Raw genomic sequence first — 18756 nt, 5'->3', positions numbered from 1 at the left:
AGGAGCTCCTCCTTCAGGAGACACACGGGAAGTGCTCACTTTTTGCACAATGTATGAAGTAAAGCAGATTTAAACTACTCAGCAGTGCCTGGTGAAACAAAATGAACATGGACGCAGAAGTGTGACTTATTTAAATACTCGGCACGGGCACGTTGCAGAAGTGAGTCGCCTGCAGAAAGACATTCAACCCTTCCTGTTTTCTGTTCAACTCAAGTTTGTGAGGACCACTGGTAAATACGCACTCCTGTACGCTTTGAACGTGAAATCAGAAAACGGGTAATTCTTTATTCATTTAGTGCAACGTTTGCCGCATTTCAGTTTTGTTTTTCTGTCACGTTTCACACACCCGGATGTATTTTAAAATACATTTAGAAATGATTACCTTAATGAAAAGTGAATGTCATGCACACTGATATGCATACGCTGCAAATGCACACTTATTTATTAAAACTATTGAAGGTCTTTGAATTGTATTTTTCTTTTTTCCTGATTCTGATTTCTACTGCCTGTAGGTTATCGGCCCAATCAGTGACAGATATCATTTAAAAATTCTCAGTACAAAGGTCATAAAAGAAGAAAGTTACAACACAATAAGACAAAAGGCAAAGATATAAAAGCATTCTGACACTTTTAGTTTATCGATAGCATTGATTAAACCACGTGGAAGTCATATTTACACCAAAAAAAAAAAAAACCCTTCCGAGTATTACCAGAGACAACTTTCAATCAGAATATATTTCGGAGAGATTATTTGCTACCAGGTGGCATAAAACGAAAATTCCCTTCTTCAGTCACCAGCAAACAAAAAGTGTTCAGCTTTGAGTTCGGCTAATCATGCACAGCACAAGGCACTAAGATGTAGTCAGAGCAAAGGAAGCGAAACATCGCTTCCTTTCCAGCGGGCTACTTTTAGAAGACGAGACGAGAAAGGCCTCTTTTGAAACGTAAATGTCAATCGACCTCCTTCAACATGAAGGTGGGTTTGAACTGAATTTATAGGAGACCATTTATACAGCGGTTATAAAAAAAAGCCACCCTGTTAAAATAATCAGGCTTTTGTGATGTTTAAAAAAAAACCTGTCAATCATATATATATATAAATATATATAAACTGATAAGCTGGTTTCTGAAGCGCGCACACCCTTACATTAATACTTTGTTTAAAGCATCTTTTGGCTTGATTACAACCTTCAGTTTTCTTGGGTACCTACAGCTCATCAAGTAAAGTAATCCTTTTCTTACAAAGATAAACATCTGGGTTCATGTAGCTAAACTGAACAAAAACAAGTCTTCCTAAAGCATGGGCTAGGATCTGATTAAACCAAAATGATATTCTTCTTTGGTCATGACAACACCAAAAGGCGCACCGTGCTAACAGTGAAACACAGAGGTGGCAACATCATGGTGTGGGGTTGCTTTCTTCAGCTGGAATTGGAGTTTTAGTCAAGAGGGATGGATTTACGAACGGTACCGAAAATAAAATAAATAGAAAAATCAGCACAGCAACAATCCCAAACAGATTGCCGTCTTGTCGGCCAAGCCAGAGTCCGAACCAAACTCTGAAAAAATAATCTGCTCTAACAGATGTGGAGCACTTTTGGAAGGAAGCATAGGCAAATATTACAAAGTTAAGGTGTGTCCAGCTGACAGATTCCTTCCTAAAGTAGGAATTAAATCAAATTTTTAATTTTTTTTTTTTACATTTTCCCCCCTGACAGATTTGTTTGCCTTTCAGTGAAATCCTTCAGGTTAAATGTCACATCACTTAACCTGGTCTTAATTTATACATCACAGAGGCCTGCCGTTTTAACACGAGCACGTGGACTTTTTATATCCGCTGTACTTTTATTTGTTCCTAAATCTACCCAAAGCTAGTAACCTCCTCGACCTAATTCAACACATTTATAACCACAACAACCATCTACGCCTGCACCTCGTCAAGCTAGTGACATTACCAGCTAAAACTAAACGTTTAAATGTTCAAAATTTTATAAAAATGAAGGAACAACATTCATAATCCTATCTATAACAGACATACTTTATATACAAAGCAAAATCTGAACACAACACTCCAAAACATGAAGAAAGGATTTTTTTTTCAGATTATTATTGCTAAGTGCAACAGCTAATTCTTTCGTCATTAAAAGCTAAAGAACCCGCATTTACATTTTAAGCTTAATCATAAGAAAATAAATTAAATATGAAAAACAATTTTCACAAGGAAAACTCCTGTAGAAAACAACGTTCCAATAAAGAACTATTTCATAAAGCAACTCCTAAATGTGACATTTTTAAAAGTTTTAAGTGCTTGTTGTTTATTAAGATCATTTTTAAGGGCAAAAAAAATAATTATTTTAATTTCAAAAGTAAAACCTTCACTGTAGTATGTAAATATATATGAACCAAGCTTTTGATTCACCTAACGACCAACGAGTAAGGTTTTTTTTTTTTAAGGAAAATCTTCACTATTAAAAAAAAACAAACTTATACAGCAAGTATGGCAACTTACAGTGTCAGTTTCAAAATAAAAGCTTATTTACAACAAACACATTATTAAATAGGACAAACATAAAATACCTACATCCTGTATATATTACTCAGTCCTAACGAACAATAACCTTACAGGAAACTAAAAATAACACCAATATTTGGAGATTAAAACAATGTAAAGAATAATTTAAAGGTCAGTTGTCCTTTACACACTTCCTGCCCCGGAGGATAGAAAGAGGGTCTGCCAGGTGGGGGGGTGTGCTGCTTATTTTGGGATGTCAGGAGTGTGGCTGTGAGCCTTTGGCAGGGAGGGCTCCTCTGAAGGTGTGCACTCAGAGAGGGCAGTGGGTGGGAACAGGTGGGGGACGTGTGCGGACTTGGTGGGCTGTGGGGGGGCTGGCTGAGACTCCTTGGATGGAGTTGCTGGTCTCTGGAACTCTGGCTCTTTAGTTTTGGCCACGCCGCCGTGGATGCCGCCGCCCTGCGGTCTTGCGCAGGGGGTCGCCGTGGAATTGGGTCTGGCGGGGGAGGAGACGGAGACCCGGCCCGTGGTGGGGCTGAGGTCTTTGGGGCGCTGCTCCTCCTTCGGCTCGTCTGAATGGTACTGCTTGAGGCGGATGTGCCAGGCGAGGCTGCACACCGCGGACACCGTCTTGAACTGGTGGATGACGTTCCTCGGGATGAAGTAAATGTCGTCGTCGCAGAGCTGCGTGCGGATGTAGCGGACGCCTTCCCTCCTCAGCTGGTTAAGCTTGGCGTCATCCACCCACTGAACACACTGCACAAAGAAAAAAAGACATTTGGACATTTTATTTAAACAAAAAAACACAGTCAAACACCTTTAAAGTGAGTAAAACCTGACCCTCTTACCTGAGAAACTGGGGGCTCATAAAGATCCAGCTGCAACCTCTGGACAACCTCCGTGAAGTCCCCAGCATCGAAACACACCACATCTTTGGTTATTCGAGGCCGGTTCTCCCTGTGAGACATTTAGTAACAAAACAAGCTACATCATCTCCTTCTGACACTTGGACCTGAAGCATTAGCTAACGAACAGAGATTCTGCAAACACAAATCTGCATCCAAGCACGATTAAAGATATTTACCCTTCTCCAAAGTGCACCGCCTTCAGGACACCCACGGCAGCCGTGCTCTGCCAGTCAAAACTCTGACCCACGTGATCTGCGTGAGCCTTAGTCCGGTCCTCAAACAGAACTTCTCTGGGCTCGCTGGCTCTCGGCAGGTAGTGCAGATTTTTTATCTCGTTCATGGACCTAGAAAAACAGAGGATGAAGACGATAAAAGGCTGAAATTGAGTTCGCCCACAGGTAAACTCACAGTTTTTACAGCTATTTATCAATCTTTACGATAAAGAACCGTCTTCACAGATTTCTTTAACGCATGCAGTCCTACCTGCGCCGTTTGAACGGAGACTTGGGCATATCGGCTGTGGGTACCATTTGTTCTCCCGGTCGTACCCACATGATCGGACCGTCGTCACTCTGGGAGCGACAGTCCAGCTTCAGGCTGGAGAGGGTTCCCCACGGCAGGGTCATCTGAACACATGAACAGATACAGAAGGTCACATTAACTGGACATGCAGAACAGCTTTCTAGCCTTTGGGGAAAAAAAGAGCATGTTTCTGAAATTTAAAGCTACCGGTTTAGGGAAGAATATTGGCATACTATTAATAAATGATTTCATCAATAAAACTAGCTTTGCTAAGTGACTGACTTCATTCAGAGCCACAATAAGCTACCTACATTTGAATGCTTGCACATCTTTTGTTCAGGTTTTATTTTTAACGTCACTAATGGTGCAATGTGATGAAATGTCTCCCTCTTCTGGCCACAACCATAATTACACCAACACTGTCAACAGTTCTTAAATTGTGTTGGTTTCTCTGTAAGACTCATTATTTGGAACATCACACACATCATGGACAGTTTCAGTGCCAGACGGCAGGTTTAAAACTCCACTGACAGAAAACACAGCAAGCTTTATCTGCTGCTGACAGGCTCACACAGCAGAGTTTGAACCGAAAGGTCATCTGTAAAATAGAGATTGGTTTAAAGAGTAAGGTTTGATTTGAACTTTTAAACACTAAGTTTATGGGTTCACAGGTGTTTAGCAAGACACAAATGAAGTGAAAAAACGTGGAAATCACGTTTTGCAGAAAGTTCCTAGTTGTCAATGACTGCCTGAAGTCTTCATCAATACTTATTATTATTATCATTATTATATTATTATTAAAATGTGAGTTTTTTCCGCAATATTATCGCAAATTGCAAGTTTTTCTAATACCGTGCAACCTGCAACATGAACACGTGTAATCTGTCATTAATGAGGTCAAAGGTTAGGCAGGAGGTGGGTCTGGGTCAGAACACAACAAAGCATTTAAGGACTTTCTCAGTTTTGAAAACTACATTTTAGGGCCTCCTACAAACTGTAGTTGTGTTGACGCGAGGCTGAAACCATAAAAACACAAAACGTCCTGAAAAATTTTATTTATTTTTGTTTAAACTCTTTTATGAAATGTCTAAGTAGCTCCTTCGTAATTTCAAATTTCGTTGGTTGATTTTTGAATGCCAGATCAACACATTGCTTTTTTTAAAATAAAGAAATGTTTAAGAGATTAAAAAAATGGTATTTCGTATTTGAACAAGAATGGTAGAGCTCTGTTCACAAGTGTTCAATAAAACACTAATATGCCATAATCCTTCCATAATAAACATGTAGTTTAAACATTGTGTATTTCACAGGCATGAATTAATATTATGTTTAGATTAAATGTTTCACAAACCTGAAAATGAAATCTGAAGAAGAGAAAACAAACAACAAAAAGGTTCAAAATCTTCTAAACTGAAGTGAGGATGTGTTTTGGGTTTAACAGCTCCACGGTTTGTTCCTTTAGATCACACATGTGTCAAACTCAAGGCCCGTGGGCCAGATCTGGCTGTTGTTAACGTTTGATCTGGCCCCCCAATATAACATTTAAATCTGATTAGAACTGGCCCCTCCGATCTGTGACAGATCGAGTCTCGGTCGCTTCTCATTTAGCCCCCCAAAAAAAAAGTTGTGTCGTGATCATTACTTTCAAGCCAAGAAAATTAAGTTTTTATTTTTCAGTAACCTGAGAGCAACAAACGATAAACAATAAACTTGCAGCCAAGAAAAGATGTCGGGTGTCTGACTTGAGTTAATGTGCATCAGAGTAACAGAGTTTGCTTTAATGTATGTCGTCTTTTTCTCTATTTACTTCTAGTTTTAATGTTAAATCTTAGTATCTGTCTGATCAGATTTTTGTTGAGGGTTAATTTCAGCTGTTTTAATGGATTTTAATAAAATGTATTAGTAAAAAAAAACAATTTAAAAGCTGATGATAGAGAATGCTGATGATGTGTCTGTTTAAGTTTGATCAATTTTTCATTGGTCATTAAAGCAAATTTGTTCTAAATTCTATATTTTGTCATTGAGAAAAAGGTAATTGGTATTCTATATGAATAATTTGACTAAAACCAAGGTTAATTTATGTATTTTTTGAATAAATATTGACCGAGATTGGCCCTCAGCTAAGACCAAGTTTTGAATTTTGGCCCGCTTGTAACAGAGTTTGTCACCCCTGCTTTAGGTGCTTCTGTTAAAAAGTTTTGATCTCATTAATGGGCTGTTTAGTCTCCAGACGTGTTCAACTGAATGCAGTCGATATTAGAAACACAATAAGAACGCATCCTCCTCAGACCTTGAGAAAAGGCGACTCTTCCAGCATGTCCAGGAACTCCGGGAAATAGTCTCCCACTTCCTCGTCCACGGCTCCGACCAAGCTGATCTGCCTCATGGGTCCGGCTCGGTACGTTCCTGAACAGTACGTCCGGTTCACCTGGGACACAAGAAACCTTTAGTGACGGCTCCGATTTCAAAATAAACCTGAACTCCTCGTTAACTACCTCGGCATATTCAACACACAACAAAAGAGTGTGCTGCTGTCCGTTCTCCCCCCAAACATCCTCAAAACCCGAACAGAGTTAGTATTAAGTATGAACTCATTTTTGTTAATGCTGCACTAAATATATTTAGAAATGATCCAGACCACAGTCATACTATAAGATTTATTTATGTGTGCACGGTTTCAGGGCTGCCAAAGGGTTTCAGCCCTGCAGAGAAAATATACCACACTGCAATCAAATGAGTGTTACAGTATTATCCTGGTATGTAAAGTGCCACCCTTTAAAGCACATGGTGTCTAACTAAAACAGATCCAGGGAAATAATGTCAACACTGCTGTTTACTAACAAAGTGCAGTGGAAGTGTTTGGATGCATTAAAATTACTACAATGTAGCAGTAATTAGTGGCGAAAGGATCCAACTACATGATTTTTCTCTGCATAAAAGACAAAACTGCTGCTGAACTATCCGTCTGTGTTCTCGATCTCGCATCGACACTTCTGTTTGATGGAGTCAAACAGAAGCACCTCTGTTAGATCAATCAACAAAATTGCCTGAAATTCCAACGTATGTCGACTTTCTTCTCTAAAGCCCAAATTTAAATGGTAACTCACTTTTGTATTAATCGTTCGGACGTTTAAACTGTATAAAGGAGCTTTTTCAGATGTGCTGAACTCAACCCTGAGTTGAGCCCAGCGCTCCCCAGCAGATCGTCGCGGAGTTCAGAGCAAAAGAGGCGGAGTTGTCAGAGCTCCGAGTGGCGGGCGAGCAGGGAGCTCCTGGTGTGCGTGTGTGGTCCCGTCTCCCAGAGTGCTGCATCTGTGTGGCTTTCATACAAATGTCCCTTCTCGTGAGAAGAAAAAGAGACGCAGCAGTGTGTGTGTGTGTGTGTACACATGAGACCAAATGATATCAGAGAGCAGCAGGGTGTGTGTGGAGAGTTCAGGCTCTGTTTCCCAGTGACCAGCCTAACAAAGATGGACGAAGCTTCTGCTCCTCCTCACGTTATTGTGTGAATGTTGAGTCAGCACTCGTTTTCTGAAATCAGACAACTTCAGCATCCCTCCAGCTATTTCAGCCATTTAGGACATTATGGGTCTGACTTGGTATTTCTTAAATAACCATTCACATTTTTCCTCACAGAAATGCACTGAAATATTTTCAAATTCTTACACAAAATTTATTTTTTGAAATCTTCAGCATATTTGTTTCACTTTTAGCTTTAAGTCCCAGTTTTACTAGTTTTAGCCTTGAGCTGCTGTTTTGCTCATTTCAGCTTTTAGCTGCTGCTCTGCTGGTTTCAGCTTTTTGCTTTTGTTTTTTTTTCCAGTTTTTCTACCATTAGCTTTTAGTTTTGCCAATTTTAGCTTATTTTTCTTCAACAGATTTCAGCAAAGTCATTCAGCCCTCAGTGTTTTTGGTGCATTTTGGAAGAAAAGACAGTTTTTCTAGTTATTGTATGTTGATGGACCTGCTGCTTTCGGCCAATCCAAGTTTTTTCAGCTCAGCAGGGAGCAGCTAGATGCATTTCAGATTCTACTTTTGTCCGCAGCAAAACATCGCATCGTGCCACAGACATGCGTGTACCGTGGCCGACAGGTGCAAATGCATGGCGAGCGGCAATACGTGCCGCAAACTGTGAAATGCGCTGCAAACACATGAAAGATGCAAACTACAGAAAAAAAAAAAACAAATGCAAAAGAAAAATGCTGCAAAAACACCAGCAAGTGCTGCAAACTCACTCCAGACCACCTCTCTGGTCAGACGTTCACAGGACATGGAGGTTATTTGAATGTTTTGCTCTTCACGTGGTCATTGGTTCGGTAATTTGTTGATGGAAGTGAACCACCGTGTTTAGGAGGAGGGAGCACACGGAGGTGAGCTGACCGACATCTCACTGCCAGCGCCGGGTCAAAGAGCAGGAAGACAGGAGCTCGAATATCCATCATTCATGTGTTTGTGGCGCGTTCGCACCTGTCGGCCACTGTATGAGTGGGTTTCAGGACGCAGGGCAGTCCTTTCAGTCCGAAACCCCCGTAAGACAAGTTTAAGGCAGTAAAAAAAGTCAGTTTGCAAAACTTTTGGAAAGTTTAGATCGTGGTTAAATCTTCACATATCACAAAACCTAAACTGTTATTGTGTAACAACCGTTGAAGACATCAAAATGTCAGTTCAGACATGTAAAGTCCAACTTTCTGTGACCCGTTCAAACTTCCAACCATGCTCCTCCTCTGAAGTATGTCTAAGATATAGAGCTCCAAAGGGGGGCTGGGTTTTCTCGCTGATTTGGCCCGTGATCTGGTTGTTGTTGTGTGTGAAAACATTTTACAATGTTTATGCAAACTTCTTCTACGCTGTATGACGTACTGCCACTAAAACTCACAGCCCCGCTGATCCTGACCAAGCCAAACATTTGGATGCATTTTTTACAGTTTAAATTGAAACTAAACAACAAGTTGCAAATCCAAAGTCTCGATAGAAATCAAAGAATAGTAAGACGGGTGCATGGATGCTTATCCACGGTCACCCTTAACAAACATTAACATCATTCTGAATTCTCCACAATAAAAGGAACAAACAGCTGCACTCTGAAACTTCTCATTTTTTTCATTCAACTTAATTAAAAGAAAATTTGGTGCAGTGTTCTGTCTGACACCTGCCTTGGGATTAGAGAGCTCTGAGCCTTTTCCCACATACCTGATCATGAAAGTTGCCAATGGTGGTGGTCTCAATGTCTTTCTTGCCCAGTATTTCCATTTTGACCGGCGTGTTGGGGAAATTGAAGGCAAAGTAGTCCAGGAAGTCGGGCAGGTAGGACGCCGCCCTGTGCACCACCGTCAGGGCATAGAGTGCCGCACCTTTGGGCTTCTCGGCAAAGGTCAAACTCAGGAACTCCTGGGCGAAGCACTCCATCTCAGCCGGGCTGAGGCAGGCCAACTCGTCGGCGTAGGCGTGCAGAACAGCGCCGCCTCCGTTGGGCTGCCGCTCCTCGTGCATGAAGCGCCCGTACCTGGTGCCCGTCTGCAGGCAGGAGCTGCGTATGTAGTGGTCCTGATGGGAGAAGAAGGGGGCGCGGCCCGTTTTCAGAGCGTGGAGGTAGGGAGGGCAGTTGTCCGCGGCGTCCCCGTTGGGGTGGCGGCCGCTTTCCTGCTTCACGGCCACAGGCGGAGAGGCATCGGGGCGAACGGCTCCCAGCCCCGTGCAGACAGTCTGAACCGCTTTGGCGTGCATGTGTCGGACCTTCTTCGCGGCATGGTCGTCCTCACGATGCTTCTTCTTCTTTTTCTTCTTCTTCAGGAGATATTCCTCCGGCGTTAGAGACTTGCCGTTTTCATTGTGGAGCCTCAACTCTGCAGGGAGACAGACAGTCATGGGTGAGAAGGGCTGGATACAGGCAGAAAGGATGGGGGAGACAGAAGGGTTTTGCTTTGCCGTACATCTGATTACTCTATGATGAAACCATGATATATTAAATTTACAGCAGTTCACAATTTACACATACAGACATGAAATTAACAAAGTTCTCCTGCTTTTCAAATCTTCAAATTTGCATATCAACATATAAGAAATAATTGAGATTTGGCCTGAGATAACAGACGTTCATCCAATTATACAGCGCTGACGTTGCGTTCGCAGTGAAGTTGTGTAGAAAACAGTGTTTCAGGTAAAAATCTGCAGTGGGTTTGCATCATGAAGTCACTTATTGTTTTACGCTCCTTAACCTCTTTCCTCTCTCATATTGGATTTGTTAGGTAATTAAGCTTAATAAAAGTCATGAAGGTGAAATAACACCACACTAGGTTCAAAAATAAGTAAGACAGTTCAGGTGATATTTGTGATTTTACAGAAACAGGAGCAGGACAAACACCCCAAAGCAACCGTCGGCACGGTGGTGGAGGGCTGATGATTTGGGCTTTGTTTTGCTGTATTTATGTAGAGAGATCCTAAAGGAAAATGCTGAAGCCGTGTTTCTGACGCCTGATTCTCGGCCCTAATTCGTGCAACTGAACAAGTATCCAAAGCAAAAGAGAGAATGAATGAAAAAGAAAGAAATCAATCCCACTGAAATGCTGTGGTGAGACCTTCAGAGACCTGTGCCAAAATAAAGGACGGCCTCCCAAATGGAGAGAAGAATGTCCACACTGGGCTTCTGTGGTAAATACTGAAAGACACTGTGCAATATGTCACTTTTTACTTATCTATATGAGTTTTTTTAAAACTGATTTTTACTGTGTTCTGATCCATGAAATCTGGACTCTCTGTTTACAGTGACTCCACATGCGCAGCTGTTAGTAATTAGGAGTGGTTTCTGTCAGACAGCCTCATACCGAAACACGGAGGTAATACCGCCGTTATTAATTACACCAACGGTAAAGCTCACCCTTCTTCTTTTTCGGCTCCGGCGGCTTGACGTTGGCCTCGGAGTTCTCCTTCTTCAGCTTGAGCTCCTTGTCCCGGTGCTTGTCTCGGACCTCCTGCGGCCCGGCCTTGGCCACTTTGAGGGGCGTGAAAGTGAAGAGCGCAGGTGGCTGCGGGGCCACCGCGCGCCGCTGCGGGGGGAAGGCGGGCTGCGAGCTCTGCTTGGTGCCGTTGGTGAGGCCGTGGCCGTGCTGGCGGTGGTGGTGTTGGTGGTGGACGTGCAGGACGTGTTTCTCCGCGCCGAAGTTCTGGCTTTTGGGGGTCTGCTGCGGCTGATGCGGCTGCTGGCTCCCGTGCTCGGCGTGGATGTGATGGTGGTGGTGGTGGTGATGGAGCTTGACTTTCTTCGCCTCCTTCTCGCAGCGCTCACGCTCCTCGTCCGGCGGCGACAGGTCTCTCTTCTTCTTCTTTTTCTTCTCTTTGAGGAATCTATCAAAGCTGTCTCTCATCCGTTCGTCTTTTACTTTCGCACGGAGCAAGTCGCCTTGAGCTGCCATCTTTGCACGTACAGTTCATTTAAAGGACTCGAGGCTCCCAGTGCGCATGTCCCCGACAATTTGTAGTTCTTTCGCCGCTGGTTTGTAGTGAACCGCGCAAGCTCGGCGACGCTGCGCATGCGCACAGACGGGATTGTGGTTAATGTGGTTTAGCAGAGTGACGTAGCACTCTGGGAGTTGGAGTTTAAACAGCAGTGCCTGCGTGCGGACTCGCACGCACTCATTTTGGCTCTGCTGACGTAATGGCTGCTTTTATCACACCCACGAGAGGGAGTTCTTCACCTTTTCACAGCGGCTAAAAATATGCGAGGCGGCCGTGTTTAAACCAAACACTTTCTGCAAATGTCACGAGTAAAAAAATAAATAAATTAAAAAAAAATAAAAAATCAAAGAAATAGGGACATGTGGGAATATTCACAGAAAAAGCTGTGAACATAACATTAACATTAGACCGTTAGTTAGGTGAAAAAAAATCAACAAAAAACAAAATAATCAAGCACACCTCTATAAACACAACAAAATAAAATTTAAAGGGTGCCAATGCAACTACTACCCAAAAACATAACTAATCTAAGAAACATATATTTTGATTTATAAATTTCATAAAAAGTGTAAAGAGAACAGAGACCAAAGTAACAGTTTAAGTTGCTGCCAGTGGCTCATTATAATCACCATGGTAACCACACACCTGTGTCTGTCACTCTCTGACTGCAGAGGTAATGATTACCGCAGACAGAAAATAAGACTAACAAACAGTTGCTGTGTTAAAACTAAGAATTACATTTTAAAAAACATTTGAACCGTGACTGGAGGAGGACTCTGATGCTTACGAATGTGGGAGTTTTAATGCTCCTTGCAGTGTTTTATGTCAAAGCTTTGACAAGTTCAAAATGACTACTTTTAGTGTTGAAGAGAGTATTTTGAGCTAAAACCTTCAGTCTACAGAAGCTTGGGTGCGCACTGTCTGCACCCTGAGGGGATTTGAGAGAAAACCGCACGTCCTATAGAAGTAAGAGACACACTGTGTGAAAAAAAAAAGACACTTGCCTATGTTTTGATGTCTCATATGTACCAAAGAAAGGTGTGGGAGTAAGAGGAGTCTGCAAAAGATTTGAAAATTAGATCATCAACTGTCAGTTGAACAATCCATAAAATCAGTCAAAGTCATCAAAGCAAAACTGTGATAGTGTAAAAACAACAAAGGATATCAAAATGCCAGTTCAGACATGTAAAGTTCATCTTTCTGTGACCCGTTTCAACTTTGAATGATGTTTCTGCTGTGAAGTGCATCAGAGCTGTGGAGCTCCAAAAGAGGGATGGGGTTTTTGCATGGGTTTTCCCCCAAATTTTATTGATCTCCATAATTTTTTTTTTCCTGTTTTTTTTTTTGTCCAGTTTTGTCCACGCTGTGTGAGGTATCACTGCCAAAAGTCCCAGCACACTATTCCTGGTTGAGCTGCACATTTTGGTGTATAATTTACATGTTTTATTTTATAGCTGAGCGACAAGATAGAAGACACTTAATAACTCAAATACCACTATAAAACGCAATAAAAGAGGAACTCCTAAACACCAAGAAAAAAAAGCACAAAAGCACAACTATTTACTAATTACAAAACAGAATATAAACCAGTTTTATAGGAACAAATACACTAAAATAACAAAAGACTTTAGCATTGTTAAGTATTTTTCACCTAAAAATTGTGTTTTTCTTTTATTGTAGTAATATTTGAGATTTTTCATTTTCTATTTATTTGCTTTCTGAAGTGAGTTCTTCTTTTAACGTGTTGCAATTTGGACCACATGCTGCAAACTAAATATAATACATTACAACTTTTACTTGTTTGAATACAAGACAAAACAAAAACAAAACAAAACACATCGCCATTTTCATTCAGTAAACCTTTATTTATCAGTGCATGAACAATTTGCCATGTGATCAAATCATTTCTTTTCACCCATTTTATACCATTTCTTCTCAGTTCCCTTAAAAAAATAATGAAACAATATACAGAGGATTTTTGTTGGGTTTTTTTTCTGCGTGAAGGCAAATTATTATTATTTTTTTTTTTACAAGTGCTGTACATTTTATAAACATTTACATCTAACTGTGATGTCAAAACTATGACTTCTGTTTTAAATATGTCGGATCGATGCAAGGCCACAGTATCGGACATGGTAAAGACATGAACGGTAAATAATACAGTAGCCCGTTACGTCAGCAATAACTTGGACAATAAATTATTTAGTGGTCACACAGGCCAATAAAGACGTGTTGAAGCAGGCGTGTGGGTGAGGTCGGGTTAAAGCTATGACTTGTTTGTGCAGAGCAGTGTTCGAAGCACTAGATGGCTCTGTAGTCCACCTTGAAACGCTACATTTGTCTTCTTAAAATCTTCTTATTTCCAAAAAAAAAAAAAAAAAGTGGAGCTGCTGTTTTGACATGTGTGCAATCACCAACGAGCAGCTTCCCTGCTTATACAGAACGGTTGATGAATAAATTTTGGGAGGGAGGAGGGTCGGACTTTTTACAGTACAACATGTAAACCATAATACCAACACCATGAGTCATGAGTCTACAAAAATAATAGTAGGATGAATATTTGATTTTGGGCTTCAAATGAAGAAAATGTTTTGTTTTTGTGCCTATAATTATGATTAAAAATACAACGTTTTGACTAAATTGAAGGCAGACTTCTTTCTTTATCAGGCAGGTTCTGTAAATTGAATTTGCCCAAAGTATGTGTCATTATATGAATAATCACATATTTTTATACCATATGTTTCTGATTATATATAGTCAATACTAGTGTAGTATCTAGAAAAACATAGGCCCATGTTGTATATATACACACACACACAGTGCTGCTAACAGCCAACAACATTATGAAACAGGATGTTTCCAGACCATGACATACAATCATGCGAAACAGAAAAGTTCACCTGCTTTCACTTCTAAAGTTTTACACATCAGGACACGATGAAAAAAAAATGATCTGGTCTTTACCAGCTTTTAAAATACTTCAATCTAACCTCGAGTGTTCAAAAACACACATTCCACCATGCCATTATTAATTAGAGGGACGGTAGCAGCTGGAACAAAGTAGATCTATTTATCCACATTGCCCAGCATCAGGTTTGGTGAAACACAAACACCTCTAACCAACCATCAAGCATGGTGGTGGAGGGGTGATGATTCGGGCTTGTTTTGCAGCCACAGGACCTGGACAAATCGCAGACATCGAGTCGACTATGAACTCATCTGTAGACCAAAGGATTCTACTGTCAAATGTGAGGCCATCTGTCTGACAGCTGAAACTAAGACCAAACTGGGTCAGGATGAAACAGGACAATGATCTCAAACACAGCAGCTGATCTACAATGGAACAGCTATTAAAAAAGCAAGAATCAATGTGCTGCAGTGATCCAGTCAAAGGTAAGCCCCTCAACCTCAGTGAATTATTGTGATGGAACCTTAAGAGAGCTGTGAGGAAACGAACATCTGCGAACATCAGTGAACTGAAGCAATGTTGTAAAGGAGAGTGGGCCAAAGGTCCTCCACAACCTTGTGAGACACTGATAAAGTCAAAAAGAAAACAACAACAGAGTTATTGCTGCTAAAGGGGGTTTTACAGCTCTTGAATCCTGAGGCAGACTTAATTTTTCCACACATCGCCTCCATTTTGGCTTCATTTGTTGTCTGTTGTGTTGTGTTTTTGTTCACTTGAGGTTAAATTTAAAGAACTTTAGAACCTGTTAAAGTCCAGATCATTTTTCTGTCCTGATACGTAAAACCCTAAAACTGAAAGAAGACGAGACTTTCTGTTTTTTCTTCTCATGACTGTAATTTGAAGTTTTTTCTTAGTGGGAACCTTTTAAATAATGATGCTTTTTCTACATGTTCTGACTCCTTCTAAGTGCACATCAAGAGTAACTCCTCGCAACATGGGCATCTCTACCGATGGCCTTTTTTTTAAACTTATATTTCTAGGAAAATACACAAAGTTTTATTGTCACAACACAAGTAATAAACATTAGATCTATAAGCACAAGTATCTGGTCTGCTCATTGATGCATATAAAGCTCCTGGGTGGTCCTTGCACCCATATTTGATTCATGACTTCACATGTTTGAACGCAGTCACACAAGTCACAGTTCTTGTCGGGTTCTCAAAAAACAAAACAAAACAAACAAAAAAAACCACAAAAAACCCCAAACCAACAGAAAAAAAAAATAACTTAGAGGACATTAATTTTCTCTTGAGTTCATTTTACAATTTTTCCATTTTCATTTGGTCCATTTGTGACCATAACAGTGATTAAATCTTGCTGGGTTACAAAAGCTGTGAGAGTGCAGAAATATGCGTGTAATCCTTCAAAGTCAGAGATGAAAAAAACTCCCTAAAAAACCCCAGGTTCCTTCATGCGGTTAGGGTAAAGAGGATGAGCACTTCATTCAATCATCTACAAACTGGTTCACAGTGAGTGCTGTCGGGAGCAGCGTCTTCATAACCAGAGTGTCTGATTGGCACAAAATGGACAAAAAAAACAAAAAAAACACACAACCCTTCTGTTTCACACAAATCCATGTAAGGAACAAATACTCAGGTCAGATCACAGATCAGCAGCTTGTTGCAATATGTCCGAGGCAAACTGGGTGACAACAAAAAAACAAAAAATAAAAATAAAAACAATCAATGAGAAGGTATGTTGCTGGTTACAGAGTATTCTGCCGTTTTAAAAAATATATATCCTTCAGTTTCCTTATGTCCGTATTTGAGAGGCTCAGTTTTGTCTTCATGCAGTCCTGTTGAGGTTTCATACATCTGGATATGTTGTGTCCACTTGGGACTGGATCTTGGCAGAGCTGGGAACTTTCCAGGGCCCAGGGGTGATGGGAGCCTTCTTGCTGGTGTTGGTCCCGTTGCAGTTGGGGTCCTGGATGCTGCTACTGGAACCTCTGGGATCCATTTTGCTTATTTCCTCAGCTGTCCCCTGGTGCCTGTCCCCTCGGTACTCTCTCTCTGCTCTCCCGCTCCTCTGGTTTGCCGCGCTGGTATCGGCGTCTGACGCCGTCCTCTCCCTGTGGGATTTTGGCGCCGCCGCCTCCTTCTCAGCCCTCTTTCCTTTCCTGTGGCGCTCGCCGGTCCCCCAGCTTTTGTCTCCACTCTCTGTGGCCCCTCTCTCCTGCCGGTAAGCTGCATCCTCCCCCTTATGCTTCCTGTCCTTCGCTTCCATAGTGGAAACATTGGGCTGTTGGCCAGCTGGCCGCCTGGGGCTCTGAGGCTCCTCCGGGCTCCTTGAATGCATTGCAGGGTCACGCTCCTTCTTGGAACCTTTCCTTGGACTAGAGGATCGGGGGTCTCTCTGCCCTTGGGCTTTTCTCTCCTTGATGATGTCCTCCTGGGATGCGCTGTAGCCTCGCTCTGTTTTTCGGGGGCTCTGGGACCGCTCTACGTGGTCAGTCCGGCCTTCAGTGGCTCTCCTGGGACTGCCAGACTTGGAGTTGCTCCTGGCCGCCTGTCTGGCGTGGGCGCTGGGGCTGGTGGTACGCTTCTGGCTGGGGTGAAGAAGCTGCTGTCCTCTTGATCTGTTGGCCTGCCTACTGTGCTCCTGCCTTTCATCAGGTGACCCAGACACCCTGAGGTCCCCTCCAGAGAGATCATTAGAGGAAGATGTTTTGGGGGAAGATGGAGACCAATCTGAGGTAGAGAGGAAGACGGAGGACGGAGAAGTTGGAGATAACTGGTCATCGGATGCGGAGAGTCTGGGAAAGCTTGTTGGAGTAGTTGCTTTGTCTTTTGAACCTGAGAAACAAACAACACAGAGTCAGAAAAACAATCCAACTACTTGCAGAGGAAAAAAAAGATAATATTAAGAGAAAAAGATCCTTCAAACGGAATGTTTGCCACATTCATTAAGAATTAGGGCTAATTAAAAATGTCAAGCAACAGTAGCACCTTACGTAGCAGGCATTCTGCAACAACGCTTTGCAATAACTATCAAAATGCTTGAGAGATATGCATCAGCTGAAATGGAGTCAGGGTTCACCTAGAACTGACGTTTCAATTTTCCCCCGAGCTGATAAGAGCTGCGCAGCTGTGGTTCAGAGCAGATATATGCAGCGGGAAACCCAGAGAGGGGGGAAAAGAAAGATGAGCGATGGACTTAGTAGAGCTGAAATGAGGTTTTGAATTTCTTAGAGCAACAACTCATGGAAATTAATTCTCATTTTGGATTTTGGAGTTAAAAGGTCGATGCCAGTGAATACACACGTATCTGATTGAGGACCTTTTCTCCAGCTCTCCTTCTTTCTCATCAAGGATGAGGCCCGAGTTCCGTGACATCCTAGGTTTTTGCCCTTTTCAACCCTCCAGAGATGAGACTGATTACCCTACGTTGTTTACCGAGTTACGCAAAAAATAAATCAAACCGAGATTTACAAAAAAAAGGGACAGACAGCAAGAGGTCAAAGGCAAAAAGTAGGAGGAGTCTAAGATTTACCAGGGTTATTAGGGACAGACCGAGAAAAAGCAGTGAGGCCTTTATTGATGCTCTGGTTTCATGTAGAAGCACAGGGTGGAAGAAGAGTTCAGACCTATAGGAGGAAGAGAATAAAAAGGTAGAAACAGACAGCCGTGCAGAAAAACAGAGAAAGCAAAGTAGATAAACAGCATGAGAGGTCGTGAGAATGAATGAAAGAAAAGGTCAAAGAGAGAAGCTTGCAACACATGCACGAGAATCAAGAAGCACCCTGCTGTCGAGCTTAATCTTCTATAGGTTTGTGATTAGTGCATGAGGTGTGAACGCAGGCGGGTTTTTCAGCTGAGACTCACTGTGATCCGGGACCAGGCCCTGGCCCGCTCGGAGCAGCAGGTGAACCTTGTTGCCTCCTGCTTGGATCAGCTCAATCGCTCGAGTGTGCGTGATGCCCTGCGTCGCCTCACCGTTGATCTCCACGATCTGATCTCCAACCTGCAATTTAATTTTACGGTCTCAATTCACAGCTCACAAGCCCGACGCACCAACTAACGAGGAATAAGAAAAAGGAGAGGCGAGAGGAGGCCAAGGTTTGAAGAGAGGTAATAGAGTGAGGAGAGGCAGGTGAACATGTTGCTCAGCAGAGTGTGGTAAACAGTTTTGCTGAGACAATTTGGAGATATAAAATCTGAAAATCAATGCTGTCAGCATTTCATTACTCAAAATCCTCCCAAAAAGCCAATATGATAAGAACTCTAACTCCAAAATCTAAACAAATACAGGTGCTGGTCATAAAATTAGAATATCATGAAAAAGTAGATTGATTTCAGTAATTCCATTTAAAAAGTGAAACTTGTATATTATATTCATACATTACATACAAACTCATATATTTCAAATGTTTATTTCGTTTAATTTTGATGATT

At 41.8% G+C, this 18756-nt stretch overlaps 2 protein-coding genes across 2 annotated transcripts in view; both read right to left on the bottom strand.

Annotated features, from left to right (window-relative positions):
- Positions 1-54: 54 nt before the first annotated feature.
- Positions 55-11994, bottom strand: LOC108237646 (lysine-specific demethylase 9). The gene is made up of 7 exons (XM_017419233.3): positions 10817-11994; positions 9133-9785; positions 6233-6370; positions 3904-4046; positions 3597-3764; positions 3361-3469; positions 55-3268 (listed from the first exon to the last, which is right to left on the bottom strand). Exons 1-7 carry the CDS (start codon positions 11349-11351, stop codon positions 2756-2758), a joined length of 2259 nt encoding a protein of 752 aa, XP_017274722.1. The 5' UTR covers positions 11352-11994; the 3' UTR covers positions 55-2755.
- Positions 11995-13235: 1241 nt separating this feature from the next.
- The window catches only part of magi3a (membrane associated guanylate kinase, WW and PDZ domain containing 3a), a 70925-nt gene continuing 65404 nt past the window's right edge, over positions 13236-18756 (bottom strand). The window contains exons 20-21 of the mRNA XM_037976889.1: positions 18187-18325; positions 13236-17157 (exon numbers count right to left, since the gene is read on the bottom strand). Coding sequence (XP_037832817.1) covers positions 16169-17157; positions 18187-18325 — 1128 coding nt within the window. The 3' untranslated portion in view covers positions 13236-16168. The remainder of the gene's footprint in view (positions 17158-18186; positions 18326-18756) is intronic.

This window comes from Kryptolebias marmoratus, linkage group LG8 (genome assembly GCF_001649575.2).
Source record: "Kryptolebias marmoratus isolate JLee-2015 linkage group LG8, ASM164957v2, whole genome shotgun sequence".
NCBI classification, from domain to species: Eukaryota; Metazoa; Chordata; class Actinopteri; order Cyprinodontiformes; family Rivulidae; genus Kryptolebias; species Kryptolebias marmoratus.
This window is presented reverse-complemented; position numbering and strand designations above follow the sequence as displayed.

What these genes read in the sequence shown, in the direction of transcription:
- LOC108237646 (XM_017419233.3), bottom strand. Translation starts at nt 11,351, where the DNA reads ATGGCAGCTCAAGGCGACTTGCTCCGTGCGAAAGTAAAAGACGAACGG. An exon ending in TCTCCGTTCAAACGGCGCAG is followed by an intron (nt 3,765 to 3,903) that starts GTAGGACTGCAT and finishes CTGTTTTTCTAG; the next exon opens with GTCCATGAACGAGATAAAAA. An exon ending in GCGGTGCACTTTGGAGAAGG is followed by an intron (nt 3,470 to 3,596) that starts GTAAATATCTTT and finishes AATGTCTCACAG; the next exon opens with GGAGAACCGGCCTCGAATAA.